We start from the raw sequence: 19,812 nt of genomic DNA on the forward strand, positions 1-19,812 counted from the left end.
CATCCCTCTGGGGATGGAGGAGGCCTTCATCACTGATGGAGACATCCAAGAATGGGGGGAAGGTGGGCAGAGGGCCTGTCTATACCTTTTGTCAGGGCTTATAGAGAGAAATAGCTGAATGCATATATTTTCCTATTTCCTGCTGTTAATCCTTTTGTTACACACATAAGGGGTCAACTGTTTAGTGTGTATTAAAGACATGCCAAGGCCTGTATGGACACAGATGCTATTCCTGAAGGTTATGTCTGTCAGATAACAAATACACAGAGCTCAGGAGACACACACGGCTTATGTTCACCTAAATTATGAAACAATGCAGCATTCCCATGAATAACTGAATGAGGAATCGTGACAGAAACAGGATTGGTAAAGTACTAAATGGCATGCAGAGAAAAAGGCTGAGAGACATTCTGGGAAATAGCACCCCATGGAGCCAACGGGTGTTTCTAAGAACTCTGCATATTTTAGGCCTTTCGTACATTAAAACCTAGTTCATGTGGCAGAGACGCTGGAAATGTGGGCTCTCTCCTATATTGCTTTGTTCCCCTCATCACCCTCCTCATTCCCACATCATCTTGTGGCCAGAGAACACGACCATCTGTGGGAGCACACGCACAGCACACCCGCACACACTACCCCCGGGGAAGGACTTCTGCTCATGAAAGTCAAACAAAGGAGAACAAGGAAAAAGAGGCAGAGAACATAGCGTCCCACTCAGAGCACTGCCTGTTAAGCGTTTGTTTCTGAGGCCAGCATCTAGCTCTATGATTTATTTTCTATGTGCTGTGTTTACATACATCAGTAAATACGGTTTCCATTTCGCTTTGTAACAGCAGCTATAAATTATATGTTGGAAGTGTTTGGCTCCTCTCTTCCCATAAAGGTCTGGCAGGGATTACGGAGGCCCCAACATGGGGAGGCCCAGGATTGGTGGGGAGCACCTTCTTTCATCCATATCCTTAAATTAATTAACTCATCCAATAAGCATCTATTGAGCACAAACTATGTGCCAGGAACCATTAGAGATGCTTCAGTAAGCAGTACCGTGAAAATGGAACGAAATGAACAAAAATCCCTGGTTTTGTGGAACTCATAATCTAGTGAAATTCATCCACCTCTCTTCAATTTCTACATTCAGAGCTGTCAACCCATCCGGGGTTGGACACATGAGCAGGTAAATGCGAAGCAAATAGAGCCACTATAAATAACTACGGGAATTATTATGAGTGTGAATTGTTTCTGAGGGCTTACTATGTGCCAGCCACTGTGCTAAGCACTGTAGTACTAACTCATCTAACAGCCATAAAAATGCTATCACGAAGTTCTACCATGATTCTGTCACAGATGAAGCAACTGAGGCACCAGGCCATCTGGCCAGCAAATGGAGTGAAGAAACTCAGACATTCCAGCTCTAGAACCCACACTCTTCGCTCTGCTCTAGAACCGGGCCAATTACAGCAGAGAGAGGGGTCCCAGTCAGTATCACTTCTGGAGGCATCTCTTGGTCCCACAGCCCACCCTTTGGTCAGAACAGCAACGGGAGTGTCCAGGCATGGTCAACTGGTGCTTGCCACATGAGTAGCTATGGAACAGGATCTGCAAACAGCACCAGGGAGACTCCATTTTCATCTACTGTAAATGTATTACTAATGCTGGTTAATCATGTGGAGATAAGTGATTCTACTGCTCAGCCCAATTAAACACACTATTTAATACACTGTGGCTTCAAACAGATCTGTCTCAACAAGTCATTCTAAATGCTTACTATGTGAACATTTTAATACTTGTCCTCAGCTCAAATCTTGTTGATTTAGTATTTCATTTAAGTGGGAATAAAGCTCTATGTGATAGGTTCCACTATAGATAATAATAGCTCAGAAAAAAACAAATACACAGAAAAAAAGAGAAAAGGTGATCTCAGACTTGAAAATAAAATCTCAGGAGGGGGCATCATATAAGGAAGAATTACGCTCGCTACTCAGGATTTGTGATATTAATCCAGGATAATCTTGGTTTTCAAGATTTCAGTTATTTCTAATACAAAGGAAATTGCAGAATTTCATCTCTCTAGCACGCACACACACACATACACAAACATAAAATCACTCTCAACAATATACTCGCTTTTCTATTTTGTTTGCTTTCGTTTCAAAGGTGTTTAAATAACAGAAATGTAGCCAATATTTGCCAAATGCTTACTATATTGTCACTGTGCTAAGCACATTACATACGTCTCATTCACTCCCTGCTGCTGCAATAACTCTGCCAAGCAGGTATCATTATCATGTTCTCCATCTCACACATAAGGAAACTGAGGCTCTGAGGAATTAAACCACTTGCTCCCCGTCACACGGCTGACAGGTGGCAGGCCCAGTTCTTGCTGGTCTCCATAGCTGCACCCATTCCACAGCATTCTACCTCTTCCCTCTATATCTGAAAGAGTGCACAAGATTTCTGACCAAAGAAAGGATGAAAGACACAAGCTTTTCTCACGAAACTGGAAGAGTGACACCTCCTTTCTGGGTGGAATAAACGCAGGATCACACGTCACTTTCAACTGACTCCAAACGCAGAGGCCCAGGGGTTCTTGAGCAGCCCCAGGTGCGGAGCTCAGGCCCCGGAGGCTACAGCTGAAGGGAAAGCAGCCCTGTAATCTGTTCAGATGCATTCCAGGGGAGAAAGCTTTACGAGAACTGAGAAAGTACGGAAAATAAAGTGGGCTTGCTAATAATCTCCCTCCAGGTCCCGCCCTCCACACTTCCTGGTCAGTGGTAGTTTCCCACCCTTAAGGCTAGAAAACTTAGCTTAATGATATAAGTCTGAAGGAGCCCAGAGAGGAAAGAGAAAGCAAAAAGTCTCTAGCACCTTCACACACACGATACATTTTAACACACTTTCTTCACATTTCTCATCACAAGACTATAGAAATTGAAACTGAAGTTTTTTCATGTTAAATGCCTTACCTTTTTTTCTGTTTTGTTTTTTTGGTTTTTGGTGTTTTTGAGACGGACTCTCACTCTGTCGCCCAGACTGGACTGCAGTGGCGCAATCTCGTCTCACTGCAATTTCTGCATCCCGAGTTCAGGCAATTCTCCTGCCTCAGCCTCCTGAGTAGCTGGGATTACAGGCATGCGCCACCACGCCCAGCTAATTTTTGTATTTTTAGTAGACATGAGGTTTTACCATGTTGGCCAGGATGGTCTCCATCTCCTGACCTTGTGATCCACCCACCTCGGCCTCCCAAAGTGCAGGGATTGCAGGCGTGAGCCACCGCGCCCGGCCCAAGTGCCTTACCTTTTAAGACCCCATTGGCCGAACATAAAAGGACTGGAAAATGTGGAAATATTTCCACTTGCCAGTCTTCATTACAACCTTCGGAACGACCCATCTAAACTACAGAAACCAAGGGCTTCCCTCCAGCATCTGAGATCAAGGTTTGGGACGCAGTACAGGCGCTCCATGTTCTAAGAGGACAGAAGCTGCCCATCGAGCAGACAGGAGGAAGCGCAGAGCATAACCATCCGTGCTGTTGCTATGCCACGCTGTCATGCGGGACGTGGCCTCCGACTGCCATGGGTGAGCGAGGGTGATGGGAAAGATGACACCATGACAGGTGGGGAAACTGAGTCTCCAGGCTTGCCACATACCCTCATTTCTTCCAGGAGCAATCAGATAGCATACTTCAATTTGAAAACATTATACATCTCAAATGTAATTAAGAAATTCGACTGGCATGAATATGTAATGTACACATTGCTTTACAGATGCCTTTTTTGCCCGACAGGCTGGTGCCGACTTTAATTTGGAAGAAATCCATTTTCATACAAAGGTAACCAAGAGTGACAGGAAATAGGAAGCCTACATCATTTATCTTCTGTGAACTTTAGAAAAAATCAGTTAATTGCTTTTCTAGGAAGCTATTTTATGGAATCACAGTGCTTCATCTTTCTATGCTTTTTCATGGCATAAATGGTAATTTTAAAATGCCCTTCATGAAAATTCTATGATTAATCAATACATCTTAGACTATTTAATTACTTATTTTAACAAATAAAATTCTGATCAACCATAAATGGTTTCTCTGTTCTTATAGACGAATTATCAACCACTACGAAAACATCTAGGATACCACAGTCTATTGATTGATATTCAAATTCAGGTGTCTCTTTCCTTACCACTGACTAACCTATGGGCACCAGCTCCTGGCTTCCTTTGCTTCCCTGGCTTATCAAATGAATTCTGTTCCCAGCCACTGGAGCCCTCTGCAACAGCAGTTGCAAATTATCACTACTTATTAAATTGCAAACAGAAAACTATAATGTGTAGGTTTTGGAATATACTGCTGAAGCTGTAACTTGTCAAACCACCAACTGCAAAAGGCCCAGGACACTCCTGTGTTGTCTCAAGGGCTCTGCATGTTAGGTTTTTCACACCACTGTCCTATTTTGTGCCCTGCCCCCATCACCTAACGTACACACACGTATTTTTAAATTCTACCAAGTTTAGGCTAATATAACTTTTTTCAAATCTAAAATGATCACCTTAGTAATGATTTTATATTATTCCATGAGCCAAAGACAGATACACTATGAAGTTAATGATGCTTAAGCTTCAGCGTCTCTAAGGCCCTGGGGAGTTGGGGGTCGGGGGCGGGGGTGGGGGTAGTACTGTGTTAACACAGTTACATGTCTTTGAAATAATGGCAAGGGTGAGATATTTTCTATTCCTTCATTCCTAAAGAAGATCCCCAAGACTGCAAATTTGAGGTCCCACAAAACTGTATCTGCCTCTCTAGGTTAACAGTCCCCAATGTTTGAATCTGGAATTACATGCTGAGCACAAAATATTAATTTGTGTTGTGTGTGTGAACAAAAAATAATTCACTTCAGCCAGAAATAAAATTCAGTGTGCTGTGCCCTAGAACATTCTAGAGGGCATGCTTTGGCTATTCGTTAGTCCCTGGTCTCTCACCCAACCGTAGACACCTTTCCAAGGGGCACTCCCAGGGAGGCTCACTTAATGAGGAGTGGTGTTCAGAATAAAAGACTCAGCTACAACAACAAAAATATGTTTTTCATTAAACACAAAACTGAGTCAGAAAAAGCCAGCCAAGAAGCAGGTGTACGAGTTAAGGAATTCTCTTGAGGTCTTTAACTTCCACATCAAATTGCACTGGATTTTTCTGCACTAATTACCTATTATTGAAGACTCAGGAATTATTGCAAATAATTTGCCATAGCAGCAGGTAGGGTGCAGATGTTGTAAGGGAAAGAATGAAGAGTTTATGAAGTGTAAAACCAGGCAAAAGGGATTCAAAATTTCCAAATTTTTAAAAAATAATACAGAATTGTTTTTCTACTACAAGGGTGATGAAGGTGAGGGAATTTTCCTAGGGCTAAAAGGCCAATTTTAAACTTAATTTGGACTGTAAATGAGAGAAACTGCAAATTAAAAGCTATGTGCTGGAGTCTAATTTATTCAGTTAATGTAAATTTCTTGGAGGCAGAGATTACATCTTACATTTAAAAAAAATTCTCTCATTGCATTGCACCTAGTTATTAATCTGATTTTCTTATGAGGAATGCACCTATACGATGCCAAACAGCTATTTTTGCATGGCCCTCCTTGTTTTTATGCCATTTTTACCTAACCCTTCCAGCCCCCAAATTCTTCACACTGTGATAAGTCTTGCTCTGTAGCTAACATCCTGAAAAACCATAGTCAAGTAATAACCTTACAGGTCATTTTCTTTGGAAATTTCCCTAAAAAACCCTTCTCTACCTCACTGGAAATCAATGTCTGTACTACTGAGAGGACATTTTCATACCAGCAGTATCTTTATTTTTAAAAATATTGGCATGAATATTTTTGAAATTGTCACATTAAATTGTTTTACCTCTTTCAAAAAATAAAAATATTTATTCCTTCAAGAGTAAAATCTGGTTGATAAAATTCTTCAGCTTCTCTGTTATGACTGTGAATTTTATATTTTTATTTATTTTTTGTAGAGATGGGATCTCACTATGTTGCCCAGGCTGGTCTTGAACTCTGGCCTCAAGCAATCCTCCCACCTCAGCCTCCCAAAGTACTGGGATTACAGGAATGAGCCACTGTGCCTGGCCTGATTGTGGATTTTATTAGAATAGCCTATAAATATTGAACAATGTACCTGCAAAAGGGTATGTCTTAATCTTCTCTTGGAATACTGTCAACAAAGATCTCTGAGTTTGAAGGGTAGAAGTAACTTACTACTTGGCTGCTGACTGTGAAATTTAGTCATGTTTTTATTGTGGGAGTGGACTGATTAAACAGACAAGTGTTATAAGATTCAAATTACAATATTTCTCCTAATATGCAGTGCTTTTAACTATGATAAACACTGCACCCCCACTTCACCAAAAAAAAAAAAGGACCCACCCACCAATTTTTAACTTTCTTCTACAAACACCTCTTATCTCTTCTCTATCAAAGCATGATTGGCCTTTTTGAAATATTCAGGACAAAATGTTAGGAAGAGGGCAGGCTCACTTGTTCAATGTCACTACATATAGGGGAAATGGAACACTTCCCATAGAAAGCTCTGATTTCTCTCAGCATGAGTCTCTGTCTGAGGCATCCCCCTCTCTCTCTGCTAACCAGACACCATACACAGCATGTTCTTTCCAATCTGAGTCCTCAAAGGGCATCCTGAAAGTGTCCAGGTTATTAATGACATACCCAAAAGCCTCATAAAAACTGCAGTTATCTGCTTAAGGCTTTACTGGCAATCAAAAGTTCATCTTTTTTGTTTTAACTAGAGTTTTATGAACTCACTGAATTCCAAAATAAACAAACATGTAAATTATTACCTAATAAATCTGAAGTTTCTCTGGTAGATAAAAACCATTTTAACAAGAAGTCAATTGAGATTGAAATAATGAAGGGGTTCCTGGTGGTTGTAAAAGTCAGTCACCACTGCTCAAGGATACACCGGAATTTATTTGCTGCTACCAGTCATTTGATGATGACGAATCAAACAGCCTGATGAATTCAGTTTTGTAAGGTGGTATCTATGTGTGTCTCCTACAAATTTTTAAAAACATAAATGCCTATAGAAATTACATTTTGCTTCCATTAATTCCTAGTGAACATTTTCTAGACTCTATCATAAACGTGTAATCAAAAAAAGTTACAGTATACCTGTCACTTAATTTTCTCTACAAAACCAGTGTAAACATCTCATAGATTAAAAAAGAGGTCTTTTCTAAGGGTGATATGTTGATCTCCCTATCAGTCCGTGGTGATCTCTGAGATGATAGTTCAGAAATGTTTAAGCTCAGCCTTGTCAAAAATGCAACAACAAATGTCAAATCATTGCTTCCATTTGGTTATTAAATCAAATTAAGATACAAAGAATATTCTGGCCACACTGTTACTCGGTCTTTAAAGAATATGTTAAAAAGAGAAAAAACTGAACATTTCCTAAGTATAATGTTCTAGAACTCACATTTAATTTTAGTTAGTATACAATATCACAGCAAAAAATATGTATACATGGTCATATTTTTTTCTTCATGTACTCTTCACAACCATCATCAATTTGGAATATGGTCTGAGACAGGACGGGATTTCCAAAACATTTGAATAATTCACCATATTCAAAGTTGAATAATTTAAACAATTAATTTAAAAACTATTATGAGGTTTATTTGGTAAAGTTTGTGTTAAAATATTTCAAAACACAAAAATGTTAAAAGAGTTTTGGAACTCTTTTACATAAAAATTTACCTTAAATAGGTAAACAGACACTGAAATTATAGCTTTTAAGTGCTTTTCTTACTTCTGAATCACTTATTCACTTATTTCTTAATTTTATTTATACCTCAGTGAACACTAGCTGTTCAGAAGAAAATCCTCAAACTATACTGAAGTGGACATTCCTTTCCTCATTAATACATACACACACAACTGCATTTGCTGGAACTCTAAAAATTCAAATTATAATAAATTTGAGATTTTAAGAAATCATTATTTAAGTCTGCCTCCCCTTTTAGTGACTGCCACAAATCCTACCACATGAAATCAACCACATCACTGAAAAAAAAAAGAAACATGGAAACTGAATTCACAAGGGTCAAATTGTCACTTGTAACTACGCAGTTGCACGTGAATGGTGCTGATAAAGACTCACCTCCCCCTGCTTGGGGATGCTGAACTTGGAGAGCTTGGCCTTGGCTCTGGCAGGCTCCGGCTTGCTGGCAGGGACTCCCCTGTATGATGTGCAGTGCACGCTAGTTTCCGAAGACGACTTCAGCTTAGGAGATTCATCAGGGGCCTGATCTTGGCCGTCCATTGGCCGCACGTACGCGGTCGGTTTCTGCTGGACCAGGCTGGGTTTTGAAGCTAGGGATGGAGGAAAGTTCTGAACACAGTGTCCGCTGCTGCTGTGCTTGGCCGCCATGGCAGGTGGCCTCTCCTGGGTCTGAAGGCCCACCTCCACATTGCACACTTGTTTGGCCCGCGGCTGCTGTCTGCCAACACCATCTCCAAGCAAGGTCCTGAGAGAGCCCTGCTGTGCTGAGTTGGAAGAAGAAGAAGAGGAAGATAAGGATGAGGGGGTCGATATATGGGGATTTTCTTTTTTCATTATAGTTCTCTGGGTTTTAGCAGATTTGTGCAAATCAAGCAACCTGTGCCTGTGCTTACTTGCTCTCTGTTGGCCGTCGGAGGGTGGGTGCCCAGCCTTCTGCCAGCCCATAGTGCCTCTCTTACTCTGCTGCACGGGGACAGCTGCTGGTGTGGAAGTTGTAGTGCTACAGATAGATGAAGGCTGGGTCTGGGCTCTTGAATCTGCAACAAAATGTTCATCGATCTTGTTCACAGGAGTCTGAGGAACCCCAGGTTTGGGAACTCCAACGAGATGACTCTGATTGGATCTATCAGTTAAAAAGTCTTTCATTTCATCATAATTGCCTAAAGTGTTCTGGATCCGGTTGGAGAGTTCATCCCCCTTGTTAGTCTGGAGAAAGAAAAACACATCCATGCTATTGTTAGAGACAACAGAAACACCGGAGATAATCGACAGGTGCCCTTAAAAATCACAGAGCCAGGGTTGTCACACGCGGAATGAGATTTGAGAGATGAAATCGAAATCCTTATCGTCTCTGAAGATGTCTGTCAGCACTTGGGGATGCACCAGAACAGGAAGCCTGTAATGGCCTTGGGGTGCATAAAAAGGGATCTATCTGGCCGGGCGCGGTGGCTCATGCCTGGAATCCCAGCACTTTGGGAGGCCAAGGTGGGCGGAACACCTGAGGTCAGGAGTTTGAGACCAGCCTGACCAACACGGCAAAACCCTGTCTCTAATAAAAATACAAAAATTAGCAGGGTGTGGTGTCGGGCTGCTGTAGTCCCAGCTACTCAGGAGGCTGAGGTAGGAGAATCACTTGAACCTGGGAGGCAGAGGTTGCAGTGAGCCAAGATCACGCCACTGCACTCCAGCCTGGGCGACAGAAGGAGACTCTGTCTCAAAAAATAAAAAGGAGCAGGGGGATCTATCCTTGGTATTGTGTGTGTTGCAGCTAAAACAGATTACCTGGAAATCAGGAAAATTAACTATTGCAACTTTAAAAAATGAACTGGATTAAGTCTTCCTATGATTGGATTGTCCTGTAATTGTAGCCCCGTTAGAAGCTTTACTTGAAAATTCAGATTTGGCTCGGGATTAGTCTAAATATCATTCTTGCCAGAAACCCAGAGTGACAGGCAAGAGATGTCAATGTGAAGCTTAAAGGAACATGGGGCTAAATGTGCAGGAAGCTGGAATGACCCAGAGCTCCACGCCGCCTAGGTATTTGTGAAATCTGGGACGACATTTCATTTTGGAAGCAAGGTTATATTTCTGGCCTTTGGTAAAAATGAGAAACAATCTTAGACTTTCTTTCTCATTAGCCCTAACAGGTACTCTAATCCTAGCATGATCCATGTACGACAAATATGTAACACAACCTCCTTCTAATAGTGTTTGTTTCCTACGATCTGAGAAAACATAACAAATGGGATTGACCTTGATATGTCAACGCAGAGATGAAGTCTGTATTATTGATAAAAATCACAGCAAGCAGATCTCAATAGGAAACAAAAGTTGCATGTTACTGAGGGAGTAGCCAGTAAAGCCATGTGAACCACACACCTCAATTTCTGGGGGAAGACCCCGTACTTGGTGGCTAAGCTGTCTTCCCTGGGCTGAACAGACAGAAGATGCAGTCAAGTGTGGTCGGCCAATTCTTTTAGTCAAGGCCACCATCACAAGGAGTGAGAGGAACAAGTGAGAGGTAGAGATGAACAACTGAAAACCATCTACCTTGTAGGGCTCACTGAAGAGAGAGTAACTAGAATTAAACGTGCCGTCATCCTGTTGAGTTTCTTGATTTCTTCTTTCTCGTTCCTTCCTCCGTAATGCATTTCTATCCGGTTCATAGACACTGCATCAGGAAAAAGAAGAGAGAACAACCACACACACAAATTAAACTGTAAAGCCCAATGTAACACTTGTGTGAGTGCAGAAGTCTGGTTCGTGGACAAATGGTGATGATAACAAGAACACGGATGAGACAAAAGCCAGAGTCATCAGGCAGTGTGCTGGGGTGTCTAACAATTACATTCTTCGGGGGAAAAAGAATCCTTAGGACCAGTTCCAACCAGTACTAGGTTTCTCTTCCTGGTACGTGAAAGAGGAACTGTCTAAGCAACTTTGACAGGAGAAGACTGAAAGTAATCTTAAGGCAGACGGTAATTACAGTGATGTGTAAATAGAAATTATGAGCATATTTTCTCTATGACAGGGCTTCTGAGTGTTATATGGGAATGCTCCTGTTCTTTTTTTTTTTTTTTTCCCTTTTTGCATGGCTGTGTTTCTATAGTGATTCTTTCATTAACTAGCTCCCTAAAGAGCTGTTAAAACTCCATGCTGCAGTGGTTTTCACAGTTATGAGCCTTCTTCTGATCTCTGTTAATCAGTCAAGTCGTCAAACGACTACTGAATCAATTCTTCCTTCTGATATATTTGACACTATCACTCCTCCTAACTATGAAAAATGAGCCAGGAGGAAGGGGTGCAGGCAATGAGGGGAGAGAACGGAAATTCAATTATGTTGTGTCATCAAGGAACTTGGCCTTTTGTTGAAGAAAATTAATATCTATTCTCTCAAAATACAATTATGAAGTGGCCAGGCACCAGACAACTGGAAGAAATGAGGAAGAAATAAAGTGTTCCTTCCCTCTAATAAGGAGAAAACAAAGAGACTAATTCAACTAGTGATGAGGAAGTGACCTGTTTACTGAAGGAAGGAAATGCACTTGTTTTTCTGGCTCCCTGGATAAAGAAATCTGGCCTCCGTGTAGACAACAGAATCAACACCACCAATCAAAAAGAGCTTACAGAGCCCTTAAGATGAGCTCTGTCCTCCTTTCCCAGCAGAAGCAGGTGGGTTCAGTGACCTGGCCATCATTCTGCTACCAGCTCCCACTTGGTCTAGTGCGCAGATGCTGAGCTGGGAGTCGGGACACTCACCTGCAAAATGTGGTTCTCCCCAAATCAGCAACATGGGGATGGAAAAGCCACTTGGTCTCTCTACGCCTTAATGACTTCATTACAAAGCACGGGCATTTCATGGCACTGTTATAAGGCTTAAATGTGAAGGTAATCTATAAAATGGCTTTGGAGTAGCTTTAGGTGCCACAAAATCCAACATATTGCTAATAAAATATTGTTAATAATAAAAGGATCTGTGGGTTCAAAGGAACTTATAAAAATTGTCATTTTTAAAAGCTAAATAACTATCTTTAGTAAAACAGAAAGTATATGTATCATGTAGCTGTAGGGGGACACACAAATTATTGTAAAATAAATATTGCTTATCCTAGCTCTGCCCGTGTGGCTGGGGTACACTTTAAATTTGCCGTCTAAGGGGTGATGCGATCCTAGACATGCTTTTGGCAAGGCTGCTGCAGCATCTAAGGCATTTAATTTAAATTTAAGATTAGGGAATGTAAAGATATCCAGAACATGGAGCCTATTAGCATTTTAATTCATCCTTAGTATATTACCCACAGTTATTAGATTTGGGAGTCCAACCAGTGACCTTCATATAACGGGGACTACAGCCTCTAAAATCTTCTACCAACTGAGAGGCTCACAGCACTAACATCACGATCACTGATCACTAAGAACTCTCTGGGGTGGCTGTGGTGACAGTGACCAGCCTAAGGAAAGCAGGAGATGGGAAAGACACTCTTATTCACAGAACCAGACTTCCAGTTCCCAGTAGAGGGTATGATGGTCCTGCCCTGCTTGTGGACATTTGTAATATGAAATCCCAGCTTTCATAAACATTCCATGGATTTCAAATGGAGACTGCTCTGAGGACATATGACCCACACTGCGGATGGATATGAAGTAGTCTTTAATCAATAGGAGAATTCTAGTTTCATTATGAACTTCTAGCTTTTGGAACAATATTGACACCTGCAGTTAGAAAACAAAAAGCGGCCGGGCTCTGTGGCTCACGCCTGTAATCCCAGCACTTTGGGAGGCCGAGATGGGTGGATCACGAGGTCAGGAGATCAAGACCATCCTGGCTAACACGGTGAAACCCCATTTCTACTAAAAATACAAAAAATTAGCCAGGCACGGTGGTGGGCACCTGTAGTCACAGCTACTTGGGAGGCTGAGGCAGGAGAATGGTGTGAACCCGGGAGGCAGAGCTTGCAGTGAGCTGAGATTGCACCACTGCACTCCAGCCTGGGCAACAGAGCGAGACTCCATCTCAAAAGAAAAAAAAGCTTGCAGAGCATGCATCATAACTCTCCTCTTTTCCCATACATAGCAGGGACTCCCACACACATGCTTGCTGCCCTCAGTCAGGTCAACCCAACCAGACACACAAGACCGGTGTGATGCACAAAGTGGGCTTATGTAAGATGGAGCAGGCAGGTGGTCATTGAGAATGATTTCTGGGCTTCTCAGAAGGCCCCCATGCCCAAAATAATACCTCCTGCATCTGCTGGCTGATGACTGAAATTCCACAACTAGAGAGTCATTCCTCTGGTTTAAGATGTCTTCACCCCTGCAAGAAATATAAACACCACAAGAAGCAGAAACGCTTTAAACCTGATTAGCCTTGAGTATCTTAGCGTGCATGAGTCTGTCAGCATATTTTCCAGAAGCCAAGGGGAAAGGATCCAGGATCCCAGAGGGTCAGAACGGGAGGCAAGCTGAACAAAGGAAGGGACAACAGTAGATGCAGCCATGAAAACAGATTCATAAACTCCACTTATTTTTCAGTGTGGCTTAAATGTTTAAGACAAAGGCAATAGGATAAAAACCAAAATTAATTAGGCAGATATCAGACCCAATACATTTCCAGGGTCTGGGAGTTATGAGTCACGTCCTACTCTGAAAATGTTGGAGGTGAGAGAAAAGATGCTCCTCTTTAACTAAACCTGCCTCATCCCCCAACCCCTTTAAGCTGAAAGATATCCCAAAGCACTCCAAGATGCTTTCTAAAGCATCCAGATTGCTAGATAAAATCCACTAATGAAGTTCTACCCGCATAACCAGCCTACAGCTCCTAATACCAAGAAGGAGTGAACACCCTCAGGACCACTTACTCATAATCTACTAATAGAAATCCACTAGCCATCTTTTCAGGGGCCCGCCATCATGCTCGTGCCATGCTTCCACACCATAAGATGAAGCCAGAATGACTCAAAATGGCAACGTCCCCACTTCTTCAAAGGAGAGGAAAGGAAACTCAAAAAGAAAGGCAATGCCTTCCCTTTGGTTTCTCTCCTCCTTCCTTGGTGGGTAGCTCTGTAGCCTCCACTGAGCTGCTTCTAAAAACTAACCCACCCATTCCCTCTCTTTAACTAGAAGCACAAGCCCCCCACCACATGTCATTTCATGGCTAGGGAGCTAAAATGTCACTTGCTTAAAGCAGATGTCACTGTAAGAGAAAGGCTGGGCTTCCCACCCCCTGTATCTCCCTAAGTGTCTGAACTCTCACCTTTCCACCAATACTAAATGTTTGGACTCATAAAGACAGTAGCTTCTCGACAGTGAGCCCTCATTCCACTAATTACAAGTGAAAATCATGTCGGTGCTCACCAGCCTGCAGAGTGCCTTTCTCTTCATCTCTTGCCATGAAAGCTTAGCCCTCTTCGTCCCCCTGCCATTTGAGCAATGTGAAGATCATGCTTTAAAAGCAAAGAAAGCTTTCCCCTGACAAGCTGAAAGTCAGGTCAGCTTCCCCTGGGATGGCTGACTTAGGTCTAAGAGAATTCCAATTCCCGGCATGCCAACACATACATTAAACTCAAAATGTGTCGCACGTTATGAGTTATGTTTCTTTGTTACTAGCAGATGGTAAAAATTTCTATCATCTGTAAAGTTGTTCCTATTTCCATAAAAGTTACAAAAATCACATTCCTCAAATGTATGTCACCAAATGTATTTATTTATTTTGCATGAAAGTGGAGGTAGCCAACTGCTTCAATATTATTTATTATTTGCTGTAGATGCATAACATTCCCAGAAAATAAACCTTTTTAATCAACTCCTTTTAAAGGGCCTATTTATTTTTAGAATTTAAAAAAAATAGGAAATAAAAAATGTAGTAAAAACATTTTTGATCATTTCTCACTTATTTGTTTTAAATTGTTTTAAAACTTATTGTCTTTTAAATTGTTTTAAATTGTTTTAAAACTTATTATTTGTTTAAAAACTTATTATTTGTCTATAAATTGTGGTATCTTGTAGAGCTCCAGCCAAGGCCAATTATGGTGGTTAAGTAGAAACAGACGTCTAAACACGAAACTGTCATCATTTCCAAAATTCATCTATTCTTGATCATACGGTAACAGCATGAAACTAAATAAAAGTAACATCTATGAGCCCGATGGCTTTTCTCTTCCACTGAGCTCAAAACATTTCACCTATATGTCCCTTAATTATCCTCACAATGCCCCTTGGAGAAAGACAGTGATGGTGAATATTATGACTAGGTTAACTTTTTTAAAGATCAAGAAACTTAGGATAAGAGTTTGATCATCAAAACAATGTCATAAAGACACACTGTGTAAAAGGAACAGCAATGTCCAAAGTACCTTACTCAGCTCTGCCCAGAGAACAGGAGCTATCCTAGAGCCAAGAAGCAGTGGCACCTCTTAAACCCTGATGTCTACAAGCCCAGCAGTGAGAAGTAGTTAACATGAGCCCCACAGAGGCAAAACAGGAATAAATGAAATAAGGCAAGCTATTTCCCAGTCAGACAGAGAGAACCATGAGGAAAATTCTGGAATAAAGTCTTAGCTGTTATAATTTTTTACAGCCCCCAATTGACAAAGGATAGAAATCAGTCTCTTTCCACAGCTCACACACAAAGCAGACCTATGTAACCTAGAATTGTGGAATGGAAGATGGAGGAGTGAATATAAAAAGAAAAAATGATAAGATTCTAAAGTTGCCCAGTGAGGGCTACTGATGTCACTATTTTTATCAAATGCTATCCATTCATTAGCCTGTTCGAATCTCTCCCTAGGCTGCCCTACTGGTGAGAAAGGTGCTGGGGCCAGGACAGCCTGCCCTCTGGCTGAGCCACAGGTTGGTTCAGCAGACCCAGCCAGCCAGGGGGGATGACCTCCTCCTCACTGCACTCATCCACATGCAGCCTGATGAAATCTGATGAAATGCAGTTTGCTTGGAGCACTCAAGCAAACTGCATTTCCCATGGAGGAGACTTTTAGGCAAGGGTATATGAAGCCAGTTGTATTCCTTGACTAGTGTTTTATTCTTATTTTTAAAAAACTATCCAAACTACTGATGTGTCTCCAGGGTTGTAGGGGGTCTAAGAAATAAGTGAATTCAAGGAGAAGAGAATGAACCACTTCTCACCTATCTTTTGGAAAAAGTTATCATGTTTTGCATGTTTTTAAAATACAGTCCTTTTCAAATAACAAAAACACAATTCACTTTTGTCCAAAAGCATTTTCTGAATACCACTGTGTCAGATACTGGGGAGACAGGGTCGTGATTGAGCCATCCTGCTGATGAGAAGACAAAAGTCTTCTCATCAGCCCTTGAGAAAAGGGAAGGTTAAGGAGATGAAAAGGAAGAAGGGCTTAGAGGTACAAAATACATGGATTACTAGTAAGTGGCCTTTGGGAGTATATTCAGAGGTGGTTATGTTACTCTCTCCATACCACCTTGCTTCCTTTTTTTTTTTTTCTTCTTTTTTTTTTTTTTTAGACGGAGTCTCACTCTGTTGCCCAGGATGGAGTGCAGTAGGGTGATCTCAGCTCACTGCAACCTCCGCGTCCCAGATTCAAGTGATTCTTTTGCCTCAGCCTCCCGAGTAGCTGGGACTACAGGCACGTGCCACCACACCCAGCCAGCTAATTTTTTTTTTTTTTTTTTTGTATATTTAGTAGAGACAGGGTTTTAGCGCGTTAGCCAGGATGGTCTCGATCTCCTGACCTCATGATCCGCCTGCCTTGGCCTCCCAAAGTGCTGGAATTACAGGCGTGGGCCACTGTGCCTGGCCTACCTTACTTCTTTAACAAGGTGGAATTCCTCATTTAAAGTTTCATTTATGTGGTTTACCCACTGCTAACCTATCATTGCTACCTCACTCTAAATAGGTTCGTTTGATCCCTTCCTAAGAGCAGATTTGGTTTGGAGCAAATGCATGAAGAGTGGTTGCAGAGAAAACAGAGAAACACTCTCCCGCTTTTTACAGTTTACATCAGGCTGCCTCTAAGCAGCCTGGCCACAGAGAAGAAGATCTTTTCAGATACTTTGAGACCTGACAACATGCTAACATGCTCCCTGGGCATGGACCTGGAGCCATGAGGGTGAGGAGGAAGAAGAAAAGGCATAAGGAGGAGAGAAGAACATTCCCCAGAAACTCCCCTGCTCTCCAGAGCAGCAGCGTAAGCACTGTGTATAATTAAGGAAATTTAATCAAACACTCCAAAATTACAACAATTGTTTTAAATTTAATGAGTCAAACTAATTAACATCTCTTGTTATTTATAAAGCAAATGATAAAAATTAAAAATTGTTTTTTAAATTAGAGTAAAGCAAGGTTGTTGAAGTGTACTTGCAAATTCCCTTCTTAATCTATAGACATAGCTGGTGGACTGAAAGGCAGAAAGAGAGTGAGCATGGGACAGAGGCAACTCAGATAGAGAAGGTGAGGCTGAAGGTAGAACGTGGTAAAAAGGCAAGAATCTCCCAACTGGAGTCTTTTGAAGCTCTGAGTTGTTGTGGTTGTGATGCTATAGGTGCGATGGCGGTGATAGTGGCAGCAGAAGTACTGGCAGTAGTGCTGGTGGTAGCGATGGTGATGATGGTTATGATGGTGGTGATGGTGGTGGTGGTGATGGCAGTGGTAGTGGTAGTGGTAGTGATGGTGGTGGTGGTGGTGATGGTGGCAGTGGTAGTGGTGGTGATGGCAGTGGTATTGGTAGTGATGGTGATGGTGATGGTGGTGGTGGTGATGGTGGCAGTGGTAGTGGTGGTGGTGGTGGTGGTGGTGATGGCAGTGGTAGTGGTAGTGATGGTGATGGTGATGGTGGTGGTGGTGATGGTGGCAGTGGTAGTGGTGGTGATGGTGATGGTGGTGGTGGTGATGGCAGTGGTAGTGGTAGTGGTGGTGATGGTGATGGTGGTGGTGGTGATGGCAGTGGTAGTGGTAGTGGTGGTGATGGTGGTGGTGGTGGTGGTGATGGCAGTGGTAGTGGTAGTGGTGGTGATGGTGGTGGTGGCAGCGATGCTGACAGTGGTGGTGATGGTGGCAGTGGTAGTGGTGGTGGTGGTGGTGGTGGCAGTGATGCTGACAGTGGTGGTGGCAGTGGTAGTGGTGGTGATGGTGGTGGTGGTGGTTGTGATAATGGTGATGGGAGCGATGGTGATGGGAGCGATGGTGATGGTGGTGGTGGTGATGGTGGTGGTGGTGATGGCAGTGGTAGTGGTAGTGGTGGTGGTGGTGGTGGTGATGGTGGCAGTGGTAGTGGTGGTGATGGTGGTGGTGGCAGCGATGCTGACAGTGGTGGTGATGGTGGCAGTGGTAGTGGTGGTGGTGGTGGTGGTGGCAGTGATGCTGACAGTGGTGGTGGCAGTGGTAGTGGTGGTGATGGTGGTGGTGGTGGTTGTGATAATGGTGATGGGAGCGATGGTGATGGGAGCGATGGTGATGGTGGTGGTGGTGATGGTGGTGGTGGTGATGGCAGTGGTAGTGGTAGTGGTGGTGGTGGTGGTGGTGATGGTGGCAGTGGTAGTGGTGGTGATGGTGGTGGTGGCAGCGATGCTGACAGTGGTGGTGATGGTGGCAGTGGTAGTGGTGGTGGTGGTGGTGGTGGCAGCGATGCTGACAGTGGTGGTGATGGTGGCAGTGGTAGTGGTGGTGGTGGTGGTGGTGGCAGCGATGCTGACAGTGGTGGTGGTGGCAGTGGTAGTGGTGGTGATGGTGGTGGTGGTGGTGGTGATGGCAGTGGTAGTGATGGTGATGGTGATGGTGGTGGTGGTGGTGGTGGTGGCAGTGGTAGTGGTGGTGATGGTGGTGGTGGTGGTGATGGTGGTAGTGGTAGTGGTGGTGGTGGTGGTGGTGGCAGCGATGCTGACAGTGGTGGTGATGGTGGCAGTGGTAGTGGTGGTGATGGTGGTGGTGGCAGCGATGCTGACAGTGGTGGTGAACATGTTAGTGGTAGTGATAGTGATGGTGATGGTGATGGTGGTGGTTGTGATAATGGTGATGGTAGTGGTGGTGATGGTGGTGGTGGCAGTGGTAGTGGTGGTGATGGTGGTGGTGGTGGTTGTGATAATGGTGATGGGAGCGATGGTGATGGTGGTGGTGGTGATGGTGGTGGTGGTGATGGCGGTGTTAGTGGTAGTGGTAGTGATAGTGATGGTGATGGTGATGGTGGTGGTTGTGATAATGGTGATGGTAGCGGTGGTGATGGTGGTGGTGGTGATGGCAGTGGTGGTGATGGTGGTGGTGGAGATGGTGATGGTGGTGGTAATGGTGTTGGTGATGAAAGTGGTGATGGTACTGGTGGTGATGGTGGTGGTGGCGGTAGTGGTGGTGATGGTGGTAGCGATGGTGATAGTATTGGTGGTGAACATGTTAGTGATAGTAATAGTGATGGTGGTGGTAGTGGTGGTGATGGTGATGATAATGGTGATGGTAGTGATATTGACAGTGGTGGTGGTGATGGTGGTGGTAATGGTGGTGGTGATGAAGGTGGTGATGGTGCTGGTGGTACTGATGGTGATGGTGGTGGTGGTGGTGATGATATGGTGGTGATTGTTACGATAGTAGTGATGTTGATGGTGGTGATGATGGTGGTAGTGGTGGTAACGGTAATGGTGGTAGTTGTGATGATAATGGTGGTGACAGTAGTGATGGTGGTGGTGGTGATGATGATGACGATGCTGGTGGTGGTGGTAATGGTGTTGGTGGTGGTGAAAGAGGTAGTGAAGATGCTAGTGGTTAAAAATCTGTTGAGGAGTGAGAAATAGTCAACAATGCATATAACAAATTCTTAAATCCTAAAGAACATGACTATGCCCCTGCTCACTTATACTGGATTTTCCTTATGAGCCAAGTAATTTCAGTTCTCATGAATGTTCACTCTACTTTCCCCCAACAGCACTAGAACATTGGCTCACCAGCACTCCTTTCACCCACTGTGTATTATTTCTACCATGGACTCCTCAAAAATATCGGTCCCCTTTTACTTGTTTGTCTCTGACCACAAACAAGTAAAGGTTAT

At 43.1% G+C, this 19,812-nt stretch overlaps 1 protein-coding gene across 9 annotated transcripts in view; it reads right to left on the minus strand.

The window, feature by feature from the left end:
* Nucleotides 1-19,812, minus strand: part of AFF3 (ALF transcription elongation factor 3) — a 616,655-nt gene that overhangs the window by 465,249 nt on the left and 131,594 nt on the right. For 5 of the 9 annotated variants that reach the window (XM_063713522.1, XM_063713523.1, XM_063713524.1 and 2 more), the window contains exons 3-6: nucleotides 13,032-13,106; nucleotides 10,343-10,463; nucleotides 8,686-8,998; nucleotides 8,171-8,556 (exon numbers count right to left, since the gene is read on the minus strand). In XM_063713522.1, the coding sequence (XP_063569592.1) occupies nucleotides 8,171-8,556; nucleotides 8,686-8,998; nucleotides 10,343-10,463; nucleotides 13,032-13,106 (895 nt within the window). Of the gene's footprint in view, nucleotides 1-8,170; nucleotides 8,557-8,685; nucleotides 8,999-10,342; nucleotides 10,464-13,031; nucleotides 13,107-14,146; nucleotides 14,697-19,812 lie in introns of those variants that run through there. The other 4 variants (XM_063713526.1, XM_063713525.1, XM_054547819.2 and 1 more) reach the window with 2 other exon arrangements.

Source organism: Pongo abelii, chromosome 12 (genome assembly GCF_028885655.2).
Source record: "Pongo abelii isolate AG06213 chromosome 12, NHGRI_mPonAbe1-v2.0_pri, whole genome shotgun sequence".
NCBI classification, from domain to species: domain Eukaryota; kingdom Metazoa; phylum Chordata; class Mammalia; order Primates; family Hominidae; genus Pongo; species Pongo abelii.